Consider the following 21,876-nt stretch of genomic DNA (forward strand, 5'->3'; position numbering starts at 1 on the left):
AGATCACAACACTCCTGGTATTAATAGGGATAGGGCACTGTGTGCAGGAAGATCACAATACCCCTGGTATCAGGGTTAGGGCACAAGTTCTAGTCACATTGACTGATCACATTACTTGTTTTGTCAAGCTACCAACTGTTTCCATTTCCCATCCCCCATATACTGTCAGTAGGAAACTTGGTAACATGAATAAATAAGAGGGCAGCCAATAGGAATACATATTCATTCCTAAACTGACCTTAACTGACATGTCAAATTGTATCATTTTCAGTTAACGATTTTTTAACTAAAAAATCGTGCCTAAGACGATTTTCTTGCCCTGCCACACGATTTCTATCGTTAAGACGATATGGAAAACGATTCACATCCCTAGATCAGATGGATCAACTTGGTGGGAGAGTGGCACTTTATGTTTGGGATGGCATAATGTCCAACAGGATAAAGATCTTTAAGATGACTAAATGCACAGTAGGATCCTTAAAGGTAGACATTCCATGTGTGTTTGGGAAGAGTAGATGATAAGGGTATACTACTGTCCCCCTGGCCAAAATGATCAGATGAATAAGATAATGTTAAGAGAAATTAGGGAAGCTAACAAGTTTGGCTGTGCGGTAAGAATGGGATATTTCAATTACCCCAATATTGACTGGGTAAATGTAACATCAGGACATGCTAGAGGTAAAGTTCTTGGATGGACTGCTTCATGGACAGATGAGAGAGGGAGCTAATTTGGACCTAATCCTTAGTGGGGCCACTTGGCAATGTGACTTAATGACTGGAAGGGGGGGGGGGGGGGCAATAACTAAATCTACAACGCTAACACTAAACTTTCAAAAGAGAGGCTTTGATAAAATGAGGAAAATAGAAAAAACTCCACCGGAGCGCACTGTAATGTATCGGCCTGTAAGTTAAGTTTTATATGTTTTTGCAATGTTACAATGTATCAAAAGTAAGACTCCTTAGTCCTACTAGTTCTCAGTTACAATCCTTATATTCCTTAGCTCATTAAGTTATTAATGTTCTGCAATGTTACAATATATCAAAGTAAGACTCCTAGTTCTACTAGTTCTCACGGTTATAATGTAAACCGATGTGATATATTCCAATGAATGTCAGAATATAAAAACAATTAAATAAATAAATGTTGGTTTAATCACTGAAGAGTCTGTTTCCCCCTCATGCCGAAAAAAAACCCAATAAAATATGCAATTTGTTAAAGAATTTGTGTATGTCTACGTGGCATTGAAAAGGACATTGATTAGAGACCCTCATAACACCCGTAAGCGTAGAAGTGATTGCCTATGAATAAACAATCACTTCTGTGCTTACGGATGTTATGAGGGTCTCTAATCTAGCATCACTGATGTCCGATACAGGCAACACCTATGAATAATATTAAATTGTTCGATGAATGTCTCTTTTTGTTGTATAACATACTTTGTACATTTCGAATATTGATTATTTTTGTTAATATACAAATTATCTTGCCATGAGCTAAAAGCTAAAGCTATGATTACTGTTCTCTCACTGAAATAATTTATTTTGCAGCTGATATTTAAATGAGCAGGATTGACAAAATTGAGCTCTCTAGAATCTTAAAATTGTTCCTAAAACTGCAAGTTCATACGTGGTGTCACATTTAAGACATCTTTTCCCACAAAAACAGTGAAGAATTGTAATGGGGTGGAAGCACTTGTAAATTTTATTTTAGCCATATTTTCTATTTTGGTAGAACTCACGCTGTCTTCTGCTCCCTGCCATAATGCACATTTTAATATATTACAGGACATTTTGCAATTTTTGTACTGTTTTATAGCAATTGAAGATTTGAGATATTTTGTGGGAGCTCATTCAACCAGTAGGCAACTGTTTTTCTGGCATCTCATGACTGCATCGTTCTTGACTATATTTACTAACTTGGGCTGTGGTACTTCAGTCTGTCAGTAATCCTCATAATTGTGTTCGGCTTGCGGGCTGCTCTTGCAAGTCACCATCTTACCTCTGTGGTCAGGGCTGGTTGCTAGTTCCCTCAGTGAGGTGGAACGCTGACACTTTCCCTGGTGGAAGGCCACCAGGTGCCATGCAGCCAGATGCTGATGACTTCTGCCCCTGCTGATTCCCTTAGGCATGTGCGTGCCCGGTTAGGTTATTAAAGGCACTGCGGCAGGAAAGTCCCCGTGGCCCCTATTGACATAATCTCACTGCCCTTTATAAGGGCAGCTCTCCCAATGCTCTCTGCCTCAGCAACAGGCCCAGCTATGTTATAGTGCATTTTACTTCCAAGTTCTGTTCTTCGCAGCCTGCCTCTATCCTACCCGTCCCCTCATTCTCTCCCTCGGACTAATACCTGGCCTTGACCCCTGCCTGGACTCTCGATTCTCCTGAATGCTGCCTGCCCCTGACCTTAGCCTCCCCTTGGACAATGCCCTTAATCTTCAGCAAAGACCTTTGCCCAAGTCCAGCCGGCCCTGGCACCCAAAGGTTCAACTCGAGGGGAATGTGGACTGGTAAAGGTGAAGCTTCTGACCAGTCTCTGCTTTACCTGGGTTTGCCTGCTGGCGGTGAGACCTGCAGGACTCCTCCCTACAGGCAGAGCAAATCTCACCCCAGCCCAAGGGTCCACAGTTTGATGAGGCCATGAACATTGTGGACTAGAACTCACTCTAAGCCATCCCTGGTATAGCTTGCAGGCTGCAGGATCAAAAAGGTGCCTTGGAGCTCCTTGCTGCAGCTATAGATCACTTCACTACCTGACTGGACTCCCTAACTTCACCTGTCACACCGCCTCTGCCCGTACCTTTGCCACCACCCCCTCCATTGCCCAGTCAACCTGTTCTTCAGCTGCGAGAGCCACCCCGGTATGCAGGGTATCCCAAGCGCTGTCGAGGATTTTCTACCAGTGCAGAATGCACTTTCAGCCGCAGGCTCCTCTATTCCCAAATGACCAAACCAAGACAACCTATATTCTCTCTGTTAAATGGAGCAGTGCTGGCTTGGGCTGCCCCCTCTGGGAATGAGGGAACCCCATTCTACTTTACCTCCAGAAGTTCATGGAACAATCCCACTCCGTCTTTGAGGAGCCAGGTCAAACAGCTTCGATGGCCTCCAATCTACTCCATCTCCACCAGGGCTGCCAAATCTTATGCGAGTGTGCTGTGGAGTTCGCAACCTTGGTCTCCAAACTAAATTGGGGGGGGGGGGGGGGGGGGAAGACAGCTTGGTTGCCATCTTCCTGGAAGGTCTCTTGGGGAAGTTTAAGGACGAGCTTGCACTCCGGGAACTCCCCCACTCGCTGGAAACAAGACAGACTGACACTTGAAGGAAAGGGCCCAGGAGATCCATCCAGCATGCAGAAGTGCCAGTTTGGCACCTTGTTTCCAATGACTGCTCTCGCCTGGTACTGACAAACCCTCAGCTTCTCCTCCTCCAGAAGAATGATGCAATTGGGCCGTTGCTGCGTAGCTCCAGAAGAGAGACTCCATTGCTGACAAGAGGGCCTCTGTCTCTACTGCGTGGCTTGGGGCCATCTCATAGCTCACTGTCCTGAGGGGTCGGGAAACAAATGCCTCAGCTCATTCGGGGAGATGACCCTAGGTTTCACTGAACCTGCTCTCCAACTTCTCTTGTTGGTTATGTTGGAACTGGGCCTGATGTGTTTCTCCACCCAGGCCTTCTTAGACCCTGGTTCTGGGAGGAACTTCATTCTGCAGGACCTGTTCTACCACCTGAAAATACCCACTACCCAGATTTCCACTGCTTGTGATATCCTCAGTCTGTGCCACTGTCCTTATATACTGGCCTCTTGCACGTGGAGAAAATCAGCTTCCATGCTATTCCCAGAGCCATTAATCCCATCATATTGGGCCTGCCATGGCTCCATCATCAACCTCACTTTGATTGGTCCACCTTGGAACTCATCTGCTGGAGGTGGGGAAGTACAGACTCTTGTTTGGTATCCATGGGATCATCTCACCCAGTGACTGTAGCTTCCACACTTCCACCCCAATATGAGGAGTATAAACATGTTTTCTTTAAGAAGAGCGCCAAGACTCTGCTGTCACATTGCCCATATGACTGTGGCATAAAACTCATTCCTGGAACTACATCCCCATGGGGCCAGGTCTACCCTCTATCTCTGCCTGAGACCCTTGCCATGTCTAGCAATATTTGAGAAAAGCTGGCCAGTGGATTCATCCAGCTGTCTTCTCCGGCGGGAGCTGGTTTCTTTCTCGTTGCAAAGAAAGATGGATTTCTCAGAACATGTAAGCATTCAGACCACAGTAATGTAATTACCAAAAAGGACAGGTACCCCCTGCCATTAATAACTGAACTCTTTGATCGCCTACAGGACGCCAAGGTATTTACAAAACTGGACCTCCATGTCACGTACAATCTCTTCTGCATCAAGGCTGGGGATGAATGGAAGACCCTCTTCAATACACGATGGGCACTACAAGTATTTGGAATTGACCTTCGTGCTTTGGAATGCCCCTGCAGTCTTCCAAAAGATGGCCAACGAGATCTTCCGCAACATACTGTACACCCGCATGGTTGTTTTTTCAGAAGACATACTGATTTTTTTTCCCAGACCTTGAACTCCCATCGTAGAGATGATCAGACCATTCTTCAGCACCTCCAGGAAAATAACCTTTATGTCAAACTGGAAAAATGACTCTTCGAGCAACAGAACTCCCCTTTCTCGGATATATAGTCTCTCGAGAGAGATGGTAAAAGCAGTCCTGAAGTGGCCTCACCCGGTTGGACTCTGAGCTTTGCAAAGGTTTCTAGGGTTTGCTAATTTTCACCAACAGTTTATACCCAATTATTCCTCCTTGGCAGCTCCCCCTTACCCATAAAGGCACCAACACCAAGGTCTGGCCACCAGAGGCTACTGAGGCTTTTCAAAGACTAAAGGATGCCTTCTCATATGGATTTTGTCTACAGTGCCAGGATCCTACGCAGCCCTTCATTCTGGAGGGAGATGCTTCTACTCTTGGGGTAGGGGCTGTCCTCAGCGAACACAGCTCTGAAGTTGCCCTTTGACTGTGTTCCTTCTCCAAGAAGTTTTCATTGAGTGCAACTACCGTATTGGAGACCGGGAGCTCCTGGCAGTCAAATTGGCCCTAGAAGAGCGGCTTCATCAACTTGAAGGGGCTCAACATCACATCATCATATACACGAACCATTTACATCAAACTCAGCAGCTCAAACCTAGACAGGTTCCTTTCACTTGTTCCTTGCCTGGTTCAGTTTTGAATTACGATACCACCCTTGCACAAAACTCAATGAGCAGATGCCCTCTTCTGTTCTTTTTGGAAAAAGAACATCCTGGCCACTATGGTACCTGCCTCTCCAGGGAAGATGGTAGTGCCTTCCAGACTGCATGAAAAGGTGTTAAAATGGGCCCATGACTCCCATGTAGCATGACACCCTGGATGGGCACGAACTCTTGAACTGCTTTGCTGACATTGCTTTGGGTCCCAAGTGAAGCAGATATTAAGGCCTATATAGACTCATGTCCTACCTGCGACAGCAAAACTCCTTGCATGGCCGACCCTGGAGGCTATTATAGCCATTGCCAGCCCCCAGAGAACCCTGGACCCACTTTGTCCATGGATTTTTTTGTGGACTTCCCTCTTTCAAACAATACTACTGTAATATGGATGGCAATCGATTGTTTCTCCAAGATGGCACATTTCACCTGTCCTTTCTGCATCAGAGTTGGCAGATCTCTTTACCCTTCATGTCTTCCACCTGCACAGTTTATCAAAGCACATTCTATTGGATAGAGGACTTCAATTCACTCCTCGGTACTTGCGTTCACTCTGCAAGAAATTTGGGATCATGCTTGACTACACAATGGCCTACCACCCGCAGGGTAATGGGCAAGCAAAGCATACTAACCGAACTCTTAAAACATTCCTTCGCTCCTATATCAAGGAGTGTGAGGACGACTGGGCCACCCTCTTGCCCTGGGTTGAATTCTCCCACAATAATCATGTTAATGCGGCCAGCGGTTCATCCCCTTTCCAGCTTGTTTATGGGAACTCGTTTCCATTGCCGCTACCTGTGATAGTCCCTTCACCCATGGCTCAACTTTTGGCACAAAAATTACATGACCTGTAGGAATAAACCAACCAATTAACTGAAAAGGCGGACATACAAGCCAAAAAACTGCTGATGCCCATAGGCCAGCCCCCCAATTCAAGACAGGTGAGAAAGTTTGGCTAAGCACCAGAAACATGCCTGCGGCTTTCTCTTACTATGCTTGGTACTGCGCTTCGTTGGACCATTCCCAGGTATTCTGGTAAGTAGGCGGTGGCATTTACCAGCTGAAGTGACACTGTACTTAAAAAATTCATGTGTTTCACGTTTCCTTTCTTAAGTCATTAGTGCTTTCCTGGCTCTCCAGAGCACCACCTGAACCCCAGGAGATGATTTCAGAAGTCCCAGATTCCTGTTGGAGAGGCAAGAAAATTGAATACCTGATCTCCTGGTAAACTATGGCCCAGATGAAAATTTGTGGGAACCATCATCCAGCACTGGATCCCAATCTCATAAAAGAATTCCATCAGCAGTACTCCCGAAAACCAAAGCCTCAGGGTGCAGGGGGCTTGAGGGAAGTACTGTTGTGTTTGGCTCACAGTCTGCTCTCATGAGTTGCCGCTCTTACCTCCTCGGTTGGGCCAGCTACTCATTCCCTTGGCATGGCAGGATGCTGCTGGGCACCATGTGGCAAGATGCCTTCTGCCCCCACTGCTTCCCTTAGGTGCACACACGCCTGACATTGGGTTATTTAAAGGGACCATGGTGGGAAAGTCATCATGACATCACCTCATTGTGCTATATAAGGGCAGCTCTCCGATGCTGTCTCAGCAACAAGTCTAGCTATGTCTGCCCAGCATATTCAAGCCTTTGTTTGCTTAGCCTTCATCTGCCAACCTGTTCGCCTTGTCTGTGCAGCCTGCCATCCTGTCTCTCATCCTCTCCCTTGGACCTCATCCTTATCCCTTGCTTGGACTCTTGACTCGCCTGAACGCTGCCTGCCTTGACCACTGCCTGCCCCTGGACCCACAGCCTTAAGTCTTCATCAGAGGCTCAACCCGAGGGGAACGTGGGCTGGTAAAGGTGAAGTTCCTGACCGTTCTCTGCTTCACCTGGGTCTGCCTGTTGGCGGTGAGAACCTGAAGGGCTCCTCCCTGCAGGTAGAGCCAATCTTACCCCAGCCCAAGGGTCCACAGACACAATAATATATGCTATGTTAATGCTAGAGTCTTGAAATGAATGTCTGTTCTATAGTGCTAACCTCCTCTCTCCACTTCCTGGCAGACAGAATAAGGCTAAAAAACAAATCATCCCAACAATCCTGAGCTCAACCTAATCACAAATATCAGGACGGGAGACAAGAAGCATTAAGAACCGCAAAATTCTGGTGAATCTTACTATTATTAGGGTGTCAGCAAGCTGGGAAGCCAGTGTAAGACCACCTTTCAGGTGGTTGCCCGGTCTACTCAATCATACACCCAGAACAACAGTGTAGCTAAAGGGTAAACAAGAGAAAGTTATTTTTTCTATTCTTCTTTGCAATTTAAAATCCTCTGTTCTGAGGCAAAACAAAGTCAGCATGCACAATAACACTTTAAACAGAAACAACAGCTGATTTGAGTTCTGGAAGAGCACAATTTTATAGCTGTGCTCTTATGTGTGAAAGAATCTGGTAACCGTATTATAAAATCAGAGAACTGGATGCTTTTTCTGTATCATTCTAGATAAATTAAAATTACCTACCTGTAATAAGTATTTTTCTGACAGCAGATTCACTAATTACACACATAGGTCATGTGACTGTCACATGTACCACCATGGAGCAGTTTACCAGAACTTTCTAAAATGTTCTGGAATGTTATCTTGAGGCACTTGCAAGGCTACTTGACACCAAAGCTCTTCAGTTTTATGTTGAGGAAAGCTCTAAGAAAATAAGGGGGAGGTAGAGTTGGCGATTCCCAAAGCAGAAACAGGTGGGTTGAATGATTGGTTGATCTTCTATTATCTATTAAAGGTAAACAATTTCTGTTTATCTGATAAGCAGATCAACAGTTACTCAACTAAGGGTTATCTTCAAATAAAAAAAGGACCACCATCACCAGTGTGTGACATTTTTGTTTGCAGAACAGTGAACCACTTTATATTCCGTAATATTGTGGCTTTAAAGAATAAGAATACAACAGAGAAGACAACTCAAAACCATATAAATGGGCGGAGGGAGTTGAGCACAACCATCATATCTTTCATTCCACCAAGAAACTGTAGCTAAATAATAAGACGTAAATGTGTGGACTGAACACCACATTCAGCCTTGCAAATTTCCTTAGGGGAGCAAATGACCCTGTTATGGCCTTATTATGGGTCTTCATGCTCCTGAGGTTAAAGTTTCCAAGCCATAACAATAGGAGATACAGTATGCCACTCAGAGATAGTGCATTTCTGTCACAACATGACCTGGCCTGTTGGTGGACTTTCTAGGTCTTGGAGTTTGCTCCAGATAGAAGTCTGCAGTTCTCTTGTAATCCAATAAATGTGACCTCACTCTTATGGGCATGTAGCCATGGAAAAACATTGGAAGGATGATTGACTAAAGTAGAAATTCAGCAACACATTAAGCAGAAACCTGGGATGAGTGGGGAGCACCACTCTATTATAATGTAATTTAGTGTAACAGACGAGTTTATGCCAGTACAGCAGTTGCTGATGATACTGCTAGAAATCACTTCACCATGTACGTATGGTTGAATGCCTCCAAATGGCATCATTCAGCAACAGCTCGGTGCAGGCAGGAGGCTCTGACGTCCCTTCTACATGTGAAGATCCTGCCCCTCTGGATTGGTAAAATTTGGTTTTGAAGTGGATGGTAGGAAAAAAGGGGCTGAGGGAAGGTATGGCTTCCAAAACTGGGCATATTATGCCAGTTGAGGTCTCATCAGTGGTCTGTACGGTATCATATCATCTTTTTTCTACTAGTTATACCTCTCCCCTTATGCACCCTAGTAGCCCTCTGGCCGTGCCTTATCACATTGTTTCGCTTTCAAGATCATTTGATAAATCACACCAAAGTATCTTCTGTCCTTATCCCTCAATGTGTACTGCTCCCTTTAATTTCTGCATAATTAAATACTTTATTGCACTGAATCTCAACTGCCAAGTATTCAATCACTTCTCAAATATTTTTATATCACTTTTCATTCTGTCCCTCAGGAATGCCCATTCTTTTGCAGATCTTGGTGTTATCTACATAAAGGCAAACACTTTCTACTAGCTCCACCACAATGCCTCTCATGAAAGTACTGAACAAAACTGGTCCCAGTTCAGATCTCTGAGGCACTCCAATAATTATTCTTTCTTCCTCAGAATAAATTCCATTTATCAGTAACCTCAGTTGTCTATTATTTAACAATTTTTGAATCCATTTCACTACATTGAGGCACAACACCAGGCTTCTCTGCTCATTTAAGAGCCTCTTATGCAGGACAGCATCAAAGTTTTGCTGAAATCAAAGTACAAAACAAGGAATGCATGTATGATTTAATTTTCTGGTCACACAATCAAAGAAATTGATCAGATTTATCTGGCACAATCTCCCACTGGCATGTTACTTCAGATCCTACATCCTGTTAGATTCAAGCTAATTCCCTACCCCCTTTTTTTTTTTTTTAGTAATATCACCTTTAATTTATCTATCACTGAGGTGAGCCTGTAATTTCCAACAGGAGTGGAGTAGATGCCTAATGGTTAGAACAATGGGCTGTGATTCAGGGTTCAAATCTTATTGCCACTCCTTGTGACCTTGGGCAAGTCATTTTACCCTTCACTTCCTCAAGAACAAATCCCCTCTGGGAATAGAGTTTACATAAATTATATGTATGCAATCTGCTTTGAAATGCCAAAAAGCGGAATATAAATAAATTAAATAAATAACATCCTCCCTATTACACTGGTAAACACATTTCGGGGAACATTTTGTTTCCTCCACAACCTTAGGTGAAACAAGTAGATTTTAACAAGCTGAACACAAATATGCATTTATTATGTCTGTATCATGTACCATTTGCCAGAAAAGTGCGATATACATTAAGCATTGTTACGTGTCTGTAGCAGCATAAGCTATAATGGCAGTGTTGGCCCCAGAAAACAAAACTAAAAATGTTTTGCTGCAGGTTTTCGTTTGTAATCACTGTCTGACGCTTCGCGGATGACAGTCCAACAATAGTCACCCAGCATGGAGGGGTTCCACTTGCCTTGATACCGTTTCTCCATTTTGACAATGTCTTAATGAAACCTTTCACCATGTTCGTCACTCACAGCACCAAGGTTGTCTGGGAAGAAGTCCAAGTGGGAATGAAGAAAATGTATCTTCAATGACATGTTGCACTTCATCAATTTGTATGCCTGAAGCAGATTTTCAACCTGTTCGACATAGTCTGCTGTCTTATATTTGCCTAGAAAGTTACAAATGACATTCTTGAAGGCTGTCCACGCAACACGTTCTGTACCTTGCAGAAGACCATCACAGTGGCTGTCCATCACAGCTCAGATTTGTGGGCCAATGAAAACACTTTCTTTTATCTTGGCATCATTCATGCGTGGATACATTTGCCGCAAATAATCAAAGGCTTTATTTTGCTTGTTCATTGCCTTAAAGTTTTCCATCAGCCCAAGTTTGATGTGCAAAGGTGGAATAAATATCTTACTTGGATCCACTAATGGGTTGTGTGCAACATTCTTCTGCCCTGGAACCAACTTCTTGCGGAGAGGCCAGACTTTTCTGAAGTAATGCGAGTCTCTTGCTTGGTGTAACCAAGCTGCAGACCCAGTAGAATTGCAATTACCTTGAGATCACCACACAAATTCCAGTTGTACTTCAAGAACTCAATATGGTTCAGCAGTAGCTACATGTTCTCATTAGTTTCTTTCATATGAACACTAGATATTGATGGTTAGGTAGATATTGTCGTTGTGCAGCAAACTCAAACTTACGATTGATGAATCAATAAACAGTCACCATTCTGTTGGGTCGTGGTCACATCCGAGAGCACAAAACAATCCATTGATGTCACAGCAAAAAGTCAGACTGTCTACTTGGTTGAAATATTTTGTCAAATCTTCATGATGGCTGCGAAATACTGAAATTTTCATATCAGATGACAAAAGATTTCATCCTTGCAGCCTTGACCCAAGCAGCTCTGCCTGACTCTTTGATAAAGCCAAATCTCTGACCAGATTGTTCAGCTCTGACTGAGATATTAAATGAGGATCACTAGATGTTGATGGCATAAAGTCAGGATCAGCCACAGCTTCCATCTGTGACAGCTCGCCATAATCACTTACCTCCTCATCCTCGTCATCAAGTGTCCACATCTCTGGTGGTTTTGGAACAGGAAGGCTGTTGTCATGCGGCACTGGTCTCATTGCCGAAGCAAAGTTGGGGTACTCAAACTTCCTGTTCTTTGATGAGTATCCTGACACATTCATCATGCAGAAGTAACAGTTATATGATCTTTCTGTTCCCTCCATATCATTGGGATGGCAAACGGCATGGATGGTCGCACACCTTTCAGCCAAGTACGCAGACTACTGGCGCAAGATGCACAACATATATGAGGAGCCCATGCTCTGTCCTGGTCACCAATTTTGCACCCGAAGTATAACTCGTATGCCTTCTTAATGAGTGCAGTCATACTCCTTTTCTGTGCTTTCAGAGAAAACTCTCCACAGATGTAACAAAACATGTCACGGCTATTATGACACTGGGGCAACATTTCATAAAGTATATGAAATTAAATTCACAAGCTGTAAACGCAACAGTTTTAGCGATACGATTTGCTCATTCATACAGACGTTGCATAGGAGACTACTCATTGCTGCTGCCTATATAAGGCTGCATTGTCATGGAAACAGGTTGGAATCTTGCAGCCGAGTTGGGGCTTGCCCGAGCAAGTTCTGGCATGATCAGGCAGAGTTTCTTGGTGTATTTAAAAAAAAAAAAATTAGTCTGTTATATGTTACGTTGCTTATGGCCGTCAAAAATACAACATGAATTTTAAAAATCATAAAAACTATTGTCCAGCAAGAAAACATATGTATGTGAGATTATGTTTTAAAATTTCACAATTACTGTAACACAGAATTGGCCGTTTCTCAAAAAGCTTATGGGATGTACAAATTTCAAAGTAATATCTGTGATCTGCATCAAAAAATCTATTTGGAACACCAAAAAGCCTGAAGGAAACAAAAACTTTGTTAACCAGTGTTACCAGTTTTATGAAGAGGGTCAACATCCACACTTCTCCAGTCCCATGGTACCACCTACATCTCCAACGATCAATTGAATAGATCCATCAGTGGAACTACCAGAACTTCTTTAAAGTCCCTTACCTTTTTAAGATGTATCCCATCTGGCCCTATGGCTTTGTTCACTTTTAGTTTTGCTAGTTCCATGCAAACACATTGTTCTGTAAATGGTGCAGCATCTATACTACTACCACACGTACTCTTTCCAACTATCTCTAACCCTTTTTTTGGTGAACACAAAGTATTTGTTTAGAATTTCTAGTTTTTCATATTGTCCTCTTTTTCTCCTCAGTTTTACAATCCCACCTCTGCACTTCCTCTTTTCAAAGACACAGCAGAAATAATTTTTGTCACCATGCTTTACCACATTAGCTTTCTCCTGCTTGCACCTCTGCAATGCTGACTACTTCACCTATTTCTCTCAGGTCTTCCTGATATTCTTGATTCCTTTTTTTTTTTTAAGATCCTGTATATCTTTTGATTGACAATCTTTTTGCTCTTACTTTTTCAGCCACTTTTCAAAACTATACTAGTCTCATTTTCAAAGCAAGTGGATGAAACAGTGAAGGCAAAAAGATGAGACTTCTCTATCCTCTTTCCTTTGGTGGTATTACTTTGTCCATTCTGACCTGCAAGAGAAAGGAGACTTCTATCCTGAGCAGATCCTTCTGTAGATGACTAATAAGCCTTTGGGTAGGCAATTTGGAGGAACATACAAAACTCACAATCTTAGCTGTTCACGATTCAGAGGATCCAGCTGACTGAAATTACAAGGGGTCAACTGTTTGCATATCATCTTAGCCTCCTCCCTACAGGGAGATACTTTAGTACGCAGAATGGAAGGTTGCCTATTTTTTTCTGGATGCAGTCAAAAATCTGATCCCAGTTTTTAAATGGGCGGCATGTGGGGCTTAGATTTTATATTCTTGCTTTGGCGAGGTCTTAAGCCTTGTTGCCTGGGATAAGAAGGTCTCTAAAAGCATTTCTTGGGCAAAAAAGGCAGTCTGGAGAGTGGTCTGGTCTGCTGTCTCTTTTACTGTCTTTCCAAAAAGATAGTTGCTTGAGCATGGTTATCAATAAGCCTTTCTTGTACATCTTCCATAAATGAGAATCTGTCTGTATTAATAGCTTGCTATTGCAGAGACTCCTGATGCTATATTGCAAGCATCATAGGCTATGCAATTAGATGTTTAGCACATTTCCTCCCGTTTTCATAAGGATGGAAAAACCATCCTGTTGCTAGTCAGGTGTAAATATAAGACATTTTTTGGCATCTTCCCAGACAGTATACAAATATTTCACCAGGTAAATTTGGTAGTGTGCTATGCAACCCTAAGCACAGCATTTGGAAAATGTATCCCACTGGTGCACAGGGAACACCAAGGCATGCGTCTTTGGTTGTTTGAACTTCTTGACAGTAAATTAAACTACTGTGCTCTGGTGTGGAAGCTGGACTCTGTTGAATCCAGGAGTTCCCTGGATAGTACTTCATGACTACCTTCTTATTTACAGGGAGCAGAAACTGGGCATCTAGTAGGAGAATGTGGCTTGGGGCTCTCAGGCTCTCCTGATACTTCAAATCAAATGGTATGACTTCTTGCACAGAACAGAGAAGGAAATGGCCTTTTAATTTCCCTTCCCCCCGGCGAGCCTGACCGTCGATCTCACGGCTGAGCGGCAGCCCCTCGCTCTCCAGACACGCCCACCACCGCGAACAGCCAATCCAAATTCGAGAGGAACTTTTAAACTTCTTCACCCTCAGGCGCCGCGCGCCGAAGGAGCGCGACAAAGGGGCTTGCCCCTTTGTGTGCCCCTTCGTGTAGCCCCGCAGGACAGCCCTAATATAGAAACCTGATACAGTTCAGCCCTTCAGTTTCTCACGCAGGTCAACCTCCGCACCCCACATCATTGAGTTTTCAATCTCTCCCTCCAACTGGGAGCTACTTCCTGCTCCTACACTGCAGAACGTCCAGAGAAAGTGTACTACCGCACTCAGCTCTCAACTAGCATCAGACAACTTCCTCCAAGCACTCAGCTTTCAACCAGCACGCTGAGTCTGATGCTGATTCTGACGCCAAACCTAAACAAATAAAAAGACCTTCCCAGGACCGAATCACCACTAGCACAAAAGGGCCTACCCCTCTGTGCACCTCTTCGTACTCCCCTGACGCATAACACATCCCCATAACCATCATCATCCACCTCTCGTCTTCTAATACCAGTTCTTCAATTTCACTCGACTATTCTCCAAGTCTACAAGCAATCCGCAATCATTCTTCACCTCTCATTCAAGCCTCAGTCACAATCAACCACCGTGAATTTTCTTACCTCTCCACCCCATTCACATAGCAGATCTTTAACATTACTTTTCTATAATAATAATAAGACCTCCGACCTATTCTAACCATCATGCTCTGCGGTCTACCGATTCCGATTCTTCATCACAGGAGACACAATGCAACTAGTAACTTTCTTGGGACCTCTCATCCTCACACCTATAAAGCCCTCATTCCCATCATGGCTTCCCCTCTTACACAATTGCTTGGACTAACATTATTCTCACTATATCTATTCAACGCACAATCCATCACTAAAAAAACCCCCATTCTCAATGATCTTCTCCTAGAAGAAAATCCAGACATATGCGCTATAACAGAAACTTGGCTCAAATTGACAGACACTGCTCTAATTAACCAACTACCTACACATTCATATGACTTCTTCTCCATTCCCCGACAGAAAAGAAAAGGTGGAGGAATTCTTCTTGCTACCAAAAAAGATTTGAATTTCACCCAATACTCTGTCAACTCTTCTACCAAACTGGAAATAGGCCTTTTCAAATCAAACCATCTCCAAATCCTTCTTGTATATGCCCCCCCCAGGCCTTCTCGACTTAGATGCCTCTCCTCTTCTGGAACTAATAGTCTCCCACATTAATTTAGATTCTCCAGCAATTATACTTGGTGACTTCAATTTACATGTCAACAATCCATCTCTATCCACAAATGGGAAAACTTTCATTACAGCCTTGTCTGCTTTAGGTTTCAATCAGATTATCAAGAAACCCACTCATAAAGCAGGTCATACATTGGACCTCATCTTCACCAATTCTGGTATCTCTAACTCAACTCAACCGATCTGCGAACCAGTACCCTGGTCGGACCACTCTCTAATCTCGACCACCATCACACTGGCACAAAAAAAACAGCACTCCGCCCCTCAACAACAATTCTCCTACAGGAAAATATGTGCATCCGAGGACCTCCACAACCACCTAGTCTTAGAACTACCCCACATGGACCTTTCCTCTCCAAATTCAGCACTTCACTCATGGAATAATATTACAGAAACTGCAGCTAATAAACTCTGTCCTCTAACAACAAAAAAACTAAAACACAATATTCCAACAAAACAACCTTGGTTTAATGAAGAACTACAAAATCTAAAACTTTCCCTCAGACGGAACGAAAGCAAATGGCGCAAATCCCCTTCAGCATCCACCCTTTCTACCTACAAAATTGCTCTCCACAATTACAAAAATTCCTTGCAAAAAATCAAAAGAGACTTCTATGCTCATAAGATCCATCATATGATCTTTGATGCTAAAGCCCTTTTTACCTACGTCTCCAATTTAACTCAAATCCAAACACCTGACATTCCATTTAACAAAGCACAAGAAAAGGCAGAGGAGCTTGCTCTCTTCTTCAACAACAAAATAGCTAACCTCCTTTCTAAAAATTCGCCTAATACTTCTTCCCCCTACAGTACCTATATACACCATAACAAATACATCTCACTCAACTCATTTGAACCAACTACAACTTCTGAGATCCTTAGAATACTGAAAAAGATGAAACCATCGACACACCCATTAGACCAAATCCCTTCCAAATTACTCCTCCTTATTCCGGATACCATATCCAAAGCTCTGGCAGACATAATAAACTGCTCTTTATCTAAAGGACTCTACCCTGACGACCTTAAAATGGCATCAATCAAACCGCTCTTGAAAAAACCAAAGTTAGACCCTGACGACCCCTCCAATTTTCGCCCTATCTCAAACCTCCCATTCATTGCTAAAGTCATGGAAAAACTGGTTAATTCTCAATTATCAGACTACCTGGAAGACCACAAAATTCTCTACCCTTCACAATATGGCTTCAGGAAATCGTTAAGCACAGAATCTCTACTAATTTCCTTAACAGACTACCTCATCCTTGGCCTTGATAAAGGCCAGTCCTTCCTTTTGATTCTCTTGGACCTCTCAGCCGCCTTTGATACTGTTAACCACTCTATGCTCCTTAACCAACTATTGAATATCGGCATAACAGGCTCTGCACTGTCCTGGTTCCACTCATTCTTGAAAAACAGAGGCTTCAAGGTAAAAATACACAGTAAAGAATCTAAACGCTACCCTTCATCTCAAGGAGTTCCCCAAGGTTCATCCCTCTCTCCCACCCTCTTTAACATCTACCTCCTCCTTCTCTGCCATCTATTAAACAACTTGAACCTTAAACACTACCTTTATGCAGATGATGTCCAGATTGTGATACCAATTAAAGAATCCATTAAAAAAACCCTCGATCTTTGGGAATATTATCTGCAAGAAATCAACTCCCTTCTGTCCAGTATGAATTTAATCCTAAATTCCTCAAAAACGGAACTCCTTCTAATATCATCTGAGATTAGCCACACCACTACAATCCCTCCAACTAATCTACAAACAACAAAAGTAAGAGATTTGGGCGCAATCATCGATAACAGGCTTAACTTAAAAGCATTCATAAACCAAACCACTAAAGACTGCTTTCATAAACTGAATGTTCTAAAAAGAATAAGACCTCTGTTCCACATCCATGACTACAGGACTATCCTACAAGCAATAATCTTCTCCAAGTTAGACTATTGCAATTCTTTATTATTAGGTACCCCATCAACACACACTAAACCGCTACAAATGGTTCAAAATACGGCAGCTAGAATTCTAACAAATACAAGGAGAAGAGAGCACATCACCCCGATCCTTAAAGATTTACACTGGCTGCCAATCCATTTCAGAATTCTTTATAAGTCAATCACCATAATCTATAAATCCATCCAACAAATCGCTCCTCTTAACCTACAAATCCCTTTCATAAAGCATACTTCCTCCAGACCCATAAGAGAGTACTACAAAGAGTCTCTGCAGGTACCACCTTCCAAAACTTCCCTCCATATAACTTATAGAGATAGGGCTTTCTCCACAGCAGGACCCACTCTTTGGAATTCCATACCAACGGAACTTAGACAAGAACCCTGCTTATTGACATTTAGAAAAAAACTCAAAACATGGCTTTTCAAACAAGCCTTCCCAGACTCAGTCTAAAAACAATTCTCTCCGATATTCAAATTCCAAGCAACAATTTTCTTTTATAACTATCCTGATAATTTTCCCCTACACTTTATAAACATCCAGAATCTTCATTATTTATGATTTCTTCCTTATTGTTAAAAACTGCATTTTTGAACTGAACAATTCATTGTAAATCATTCACTTCCATCTTTGGAAACCTTACCATTCTACAGGTTAATACAACATGTTAAAGTTCCTATCTTTTCTTCTTCTTACTCCTAGTTGTACGTATCCTTGTTTATTGTAACTGTATTTATAATATGTATTTATAATATGTATATTACATATTTTGTTCTATGTTCCGGTTATTACCCCATTGTTTACTGTAAACCGGCTTGATGTGATGTTATCACGAATGCCGGTATAGAAAAAAAATCAAAATAAATAAATAAATAAATAAATGTCATCCAGTAGGGGAATAATTTCCATCTGGTTAAAGGGAGAGTAGTATTCTTTACTACTTTTCATATCAGATGAGAAAGGTTCAAAGCCTTTTGACTCCTCTGACTGACTCATTCTAAGTTGTAAGGAGAAGTCTGTGAATGCACTACTTCTGATCGGAAATCGTATTAGGATTAAAGAGGGAAGAATCCATTGGTACACTCCCTTGAGTTCAGAGGAGCAACTTCAATTTGGAAATGAAGAGGGCTGAGGTCAGTGCAGACTGCTGCTGTCCCAACATTGATTCTGATATGATTGGCAATGCTGCCTGCAGTAGTTCACTTGGGAGTAGATTTTAAAAAAAAGAGCGTGATCGCGTACTTTTGTTCGCGCAGCAGGCGCAAACAAAAGTACGCTGGATTTTATAAGATACGCGCATAGCCGCGCGTAACTTATAAAATCCTGGATCGGCGCGCGCAAGGCTGCCGATTTTGGGCAGCCTGCGCACGCCGAGCTGCGCAGCCTGCCTCCGTTCCCTCCGAGGCCGCTCCGAAATCGGAGCGGCCTCGGAGGGAACTTTCTTTCGCCCTCCCCTCACTTTCCCCTACCTAACCCACCCCCCCCGGCCCTATCTAAACCCCCCCCTTACCTTTGCCCCTAGATTTACACCTGCTAGAAGCAGACGTAAATCTACGCGCGCCAGCGGACTGCTTGCGCGCCGTCATCCGACCCGGGGGCTGGTCCGAAGGCCTCTACCACGCCCCTGGGCCGGCGCCACGCCCCAGGTCCCGCCCCCAAAATGCCACATCCCGCCCCCGAAATGCCGTGTCATTCGGCCCCGCCCTGACACGCCCCCTTCAAAAAACCCCGGGACTTACACGCGTCCCGGGGCTCTGCGCCGCCGGCGGCCTATGCAAAATAGGCGCGCCAGGGCCCTCCTCATGTAAATCCGGGCGGATTTACGCGAGCAGGGCTTTTAAAATCCGCCCGTTGATGTATCCATTAGCATGGAGGTTCCTGATGTCACATGACAATATATATGTGACTGTTGATCTGCTTGTTGCCAGGGAAAATGATGTCTGGTAACTGAGTTGTTGGCTGAAAGTTCCCTAAATTGATTAAAATATGTTCGTGTTCACACATTTTTTTACTGGCAGATAGAAGAACATGATATAATTTCTATCCATTTAAAACTGCTAGGCTGCTGCCATGTAGACAATCCTATGGAAAATAATGTGGGTACTTCCCTGCTAATATAAACAGAGTAAACAAGTACAGATGTCTTTACTTACTATTTTGTATAACAAATAATTCACACCTTTTATTCTGAAGTTCTGTAAGTACAGTAAATTAACTTAACATGAAAAAATTTATTAAAAAAACAATAAAGAAAAAACAAACGTGTTTCATGCTAACAGAACAAATTTAAGAGCAAATTTCTTTAATAATTTCCAGAAAAAATACAAGATTTATAGCAACCTATTCCTGGCACTGAGGACATCAAAATACTCTTATTTTAGCTGCCAGCAGGAAAACTTAGAATTGCCTACTCCATAGATGCAGCTTCAGTATTTTCTTGTTCAGGGGCAGGTTCACCTCCAGTATCTTTTCCTTCTTTGCTTCTTTTGGATTTTTTGTGTTTGTGTCTTCTGTGGCTGTCTCCTTCTTCACTATCATGACGCCGCCTGCTGCTACTAAGAAAAAAAAAAGTGAAGAGAAGAAAAATGCTTAGCTCTACTGTGGTATAATTACTGTCACACAGTTTCAGGATATATTTGATATGTTGTATTATTGTAATTCTATTTAATACAAAATTATAATGGATAATTAAAACCTAAACTGATGAAGACCCACAAATGCTCTTTGAAAACAGAGTGAATGGGAAATAAAAGTGGCAGATCAGTTTCAACACTGATAAATGCAATAATACAGACAGGAAAAGCAATTCAAACTCCTTATACACGATGAAGGGCTTCAATTTAGCTGTTATCACTAAGGAAAGAGATCTTAGTTACTGAATAGTTCTACAAAAACAGCAGGCCAACGGTATAGCATGGTTCAAGAGAGTTAAGAGAATATTAGGATTTGTAAACAAAGCAGAAATGCCATTATACAAATCTAAGGTGTATCCATATTTGAATACCAGATTAGTCACCCTATCTCGAACAGGAGACAATACCTCGAAAAGATACAGAGAAGGACAACATAGACATTTAGGGATATGGAACAATTTTCATAAAAGGAGAGACTCACAGAACTAGGACTCTTCAGCTAAGAAGAAAGATGTTTGAGGATATGTGATAGAAGTATGTAAAATTATGAGAGATATAAAGAAAGTAAAGAGGAAACAATTATTCACCAGATACAAGCTATCAGGTTTAAAGTAAACAAAAGGAAGCACTTCTTCACATAGCACAGTTAACCTGTAGAACGCACTACCACAGGTATTATATATACAAGAAGCTAACATAACTAAAAAGCAAGTCATCAAATTTAAGGAAGATAGATTTATTTATTTGATCAATGACAAGCATTTTAACATAACAGCCAAAGATGTCATGGTGGGTTAAATGCAGTCCCAAACCATAACTGCTGGAAAATGGAATGATATAATAGCAGATGAACACTCAACGTACACTTCCCTGAAATATTTGTTGCATTCCACTGTCAAAAACAGAATGCTGGTGTTAATGGGATGGCCCCGCAAGCCACCAATCTCACCCCTGCTGCTTCATGATGCTGCCAGAGGTCTCCCGCCATCACCAAACACCACCAACCATAGCTAACACTGCCATCCTATAGGCTCGTGTGTGCATAATACGGGCCCTGTGACCAGAATCTCTGAGCAGCGCCTCCAGGTGATGTTTGTCTCCTGGCATATATAAGCAAAGGCCACGCAGCAATCCCTCGCCTCAGCAACAGGTCTCCTGCCTTGCAGTGTGTGTTGCTCTGAGTTCCTGATTACTGTGCCCAGAGTTCCTGATTCCTGCTTTGTCTGAGTCTTGCCTCATACAATTTTGTCTCTCTAGCCTTGCCTTGTCCTGCCATCTCATCCAGTGTCTTCATCTCCCCTTGGACTGACTCTCCAGATCTTAACCTCTTGTCTGGACTTGACCACAATTGCTCTCAATTACTGGCCCCGCCCTCTGGAACTCCCTGCCTCCTAACCTGCGTCTTGAACCATGTAGGACTAAATTTAAAAAGTATCTAAAAACTTGGTTATTTAAACGAGCTTATCCAGAATAGATCTAAAGGAGCCCATCCAGAATAGATTTTCCCCCACTCTGTCAGCCCATATGCCCCTCACAATGTGATTATACATGCCTTATGTTAAGGTTTCTTGTTGTTTTTGTTTTAATCTATATTTCCATACTGCAACTTGTTACCCCCTTCCCAGTTCCATCTCCCTGTTAATATGTATCTTCCAAGCTTAAATGTTCGAATGGAAACCGGTATGATGTCCCCCACTAATACCGGTATATAAAAGTCTTTAAATAAATAAATGATCACTTGTCGCCTGGATCTGACCACCTTTGTCTGCCACTTGCCGCAACCTTGGCCTGTGTCCAACTCCGTTAATCTACTGCCTGCTCTGACCCTGGTGTTCCATTGGACTCCTGCTCTAGCCACCACCCTAGAGACCTCCTAAGACCTGCTGGCTGCCAGAACCCAAAGGCTCAACCTGCAGGGCAGATGGCTGGTAGTGTTGAATCTCTAGTCTTTTCCGCTACAAGGCGCGTTCGCCAGCTGCCAGCGTA

The 21,876-nt window shown here is 42.8% G+C and overlaps 1 protein-coding gene across 5 annotated transcripts in view; it reads right to left on the reverse strand.

Annotated features, from left to right (window-relative positions):
• Window positions 1-19,450: 19,450 nt before the first annotated feature.
• FIP1L1 (factor interacting with PAPOLA and CPSF1) overlaps window positions 19,451-21,876 on the reverse strand; it is a 323,029-nt gene continuing 320,603 nt past the window's right edge. For 4 of the 5 annotated variants that reach the window (XM_029587658.1, XM_029587675.1, XM_029587651.1 and 1 more), the window contains one exon: window positions 19,451-19,812. In XM_029587658.1, coding sequence (XP_029443518.1) covers window positions 19,665-19,812 — 148 coding nt within the window. In that variant the 3' untranslated portion in view covers window positions 19,451-19,664. The remainder of the gene's footprint in view (window positions 19,813-21,876) is intronic. The other variant, XM_029587666.1, reaches the window with a different exon arrangement.

Source organism: Rhinatrema bivittatum, chromosome 1 (assembly GCF_901001135.1).
Source record: "Rhinatrema bivittatum chromosome 1, aRhiBiv1.1, whole genome shotgun sequence".
NCBI lineage: Eukaryota > Metazoa > Chordata > Amphibia > Gymnophiona > Rhinatrematidae > Rhinatrema > Rhinatrema bivittatum.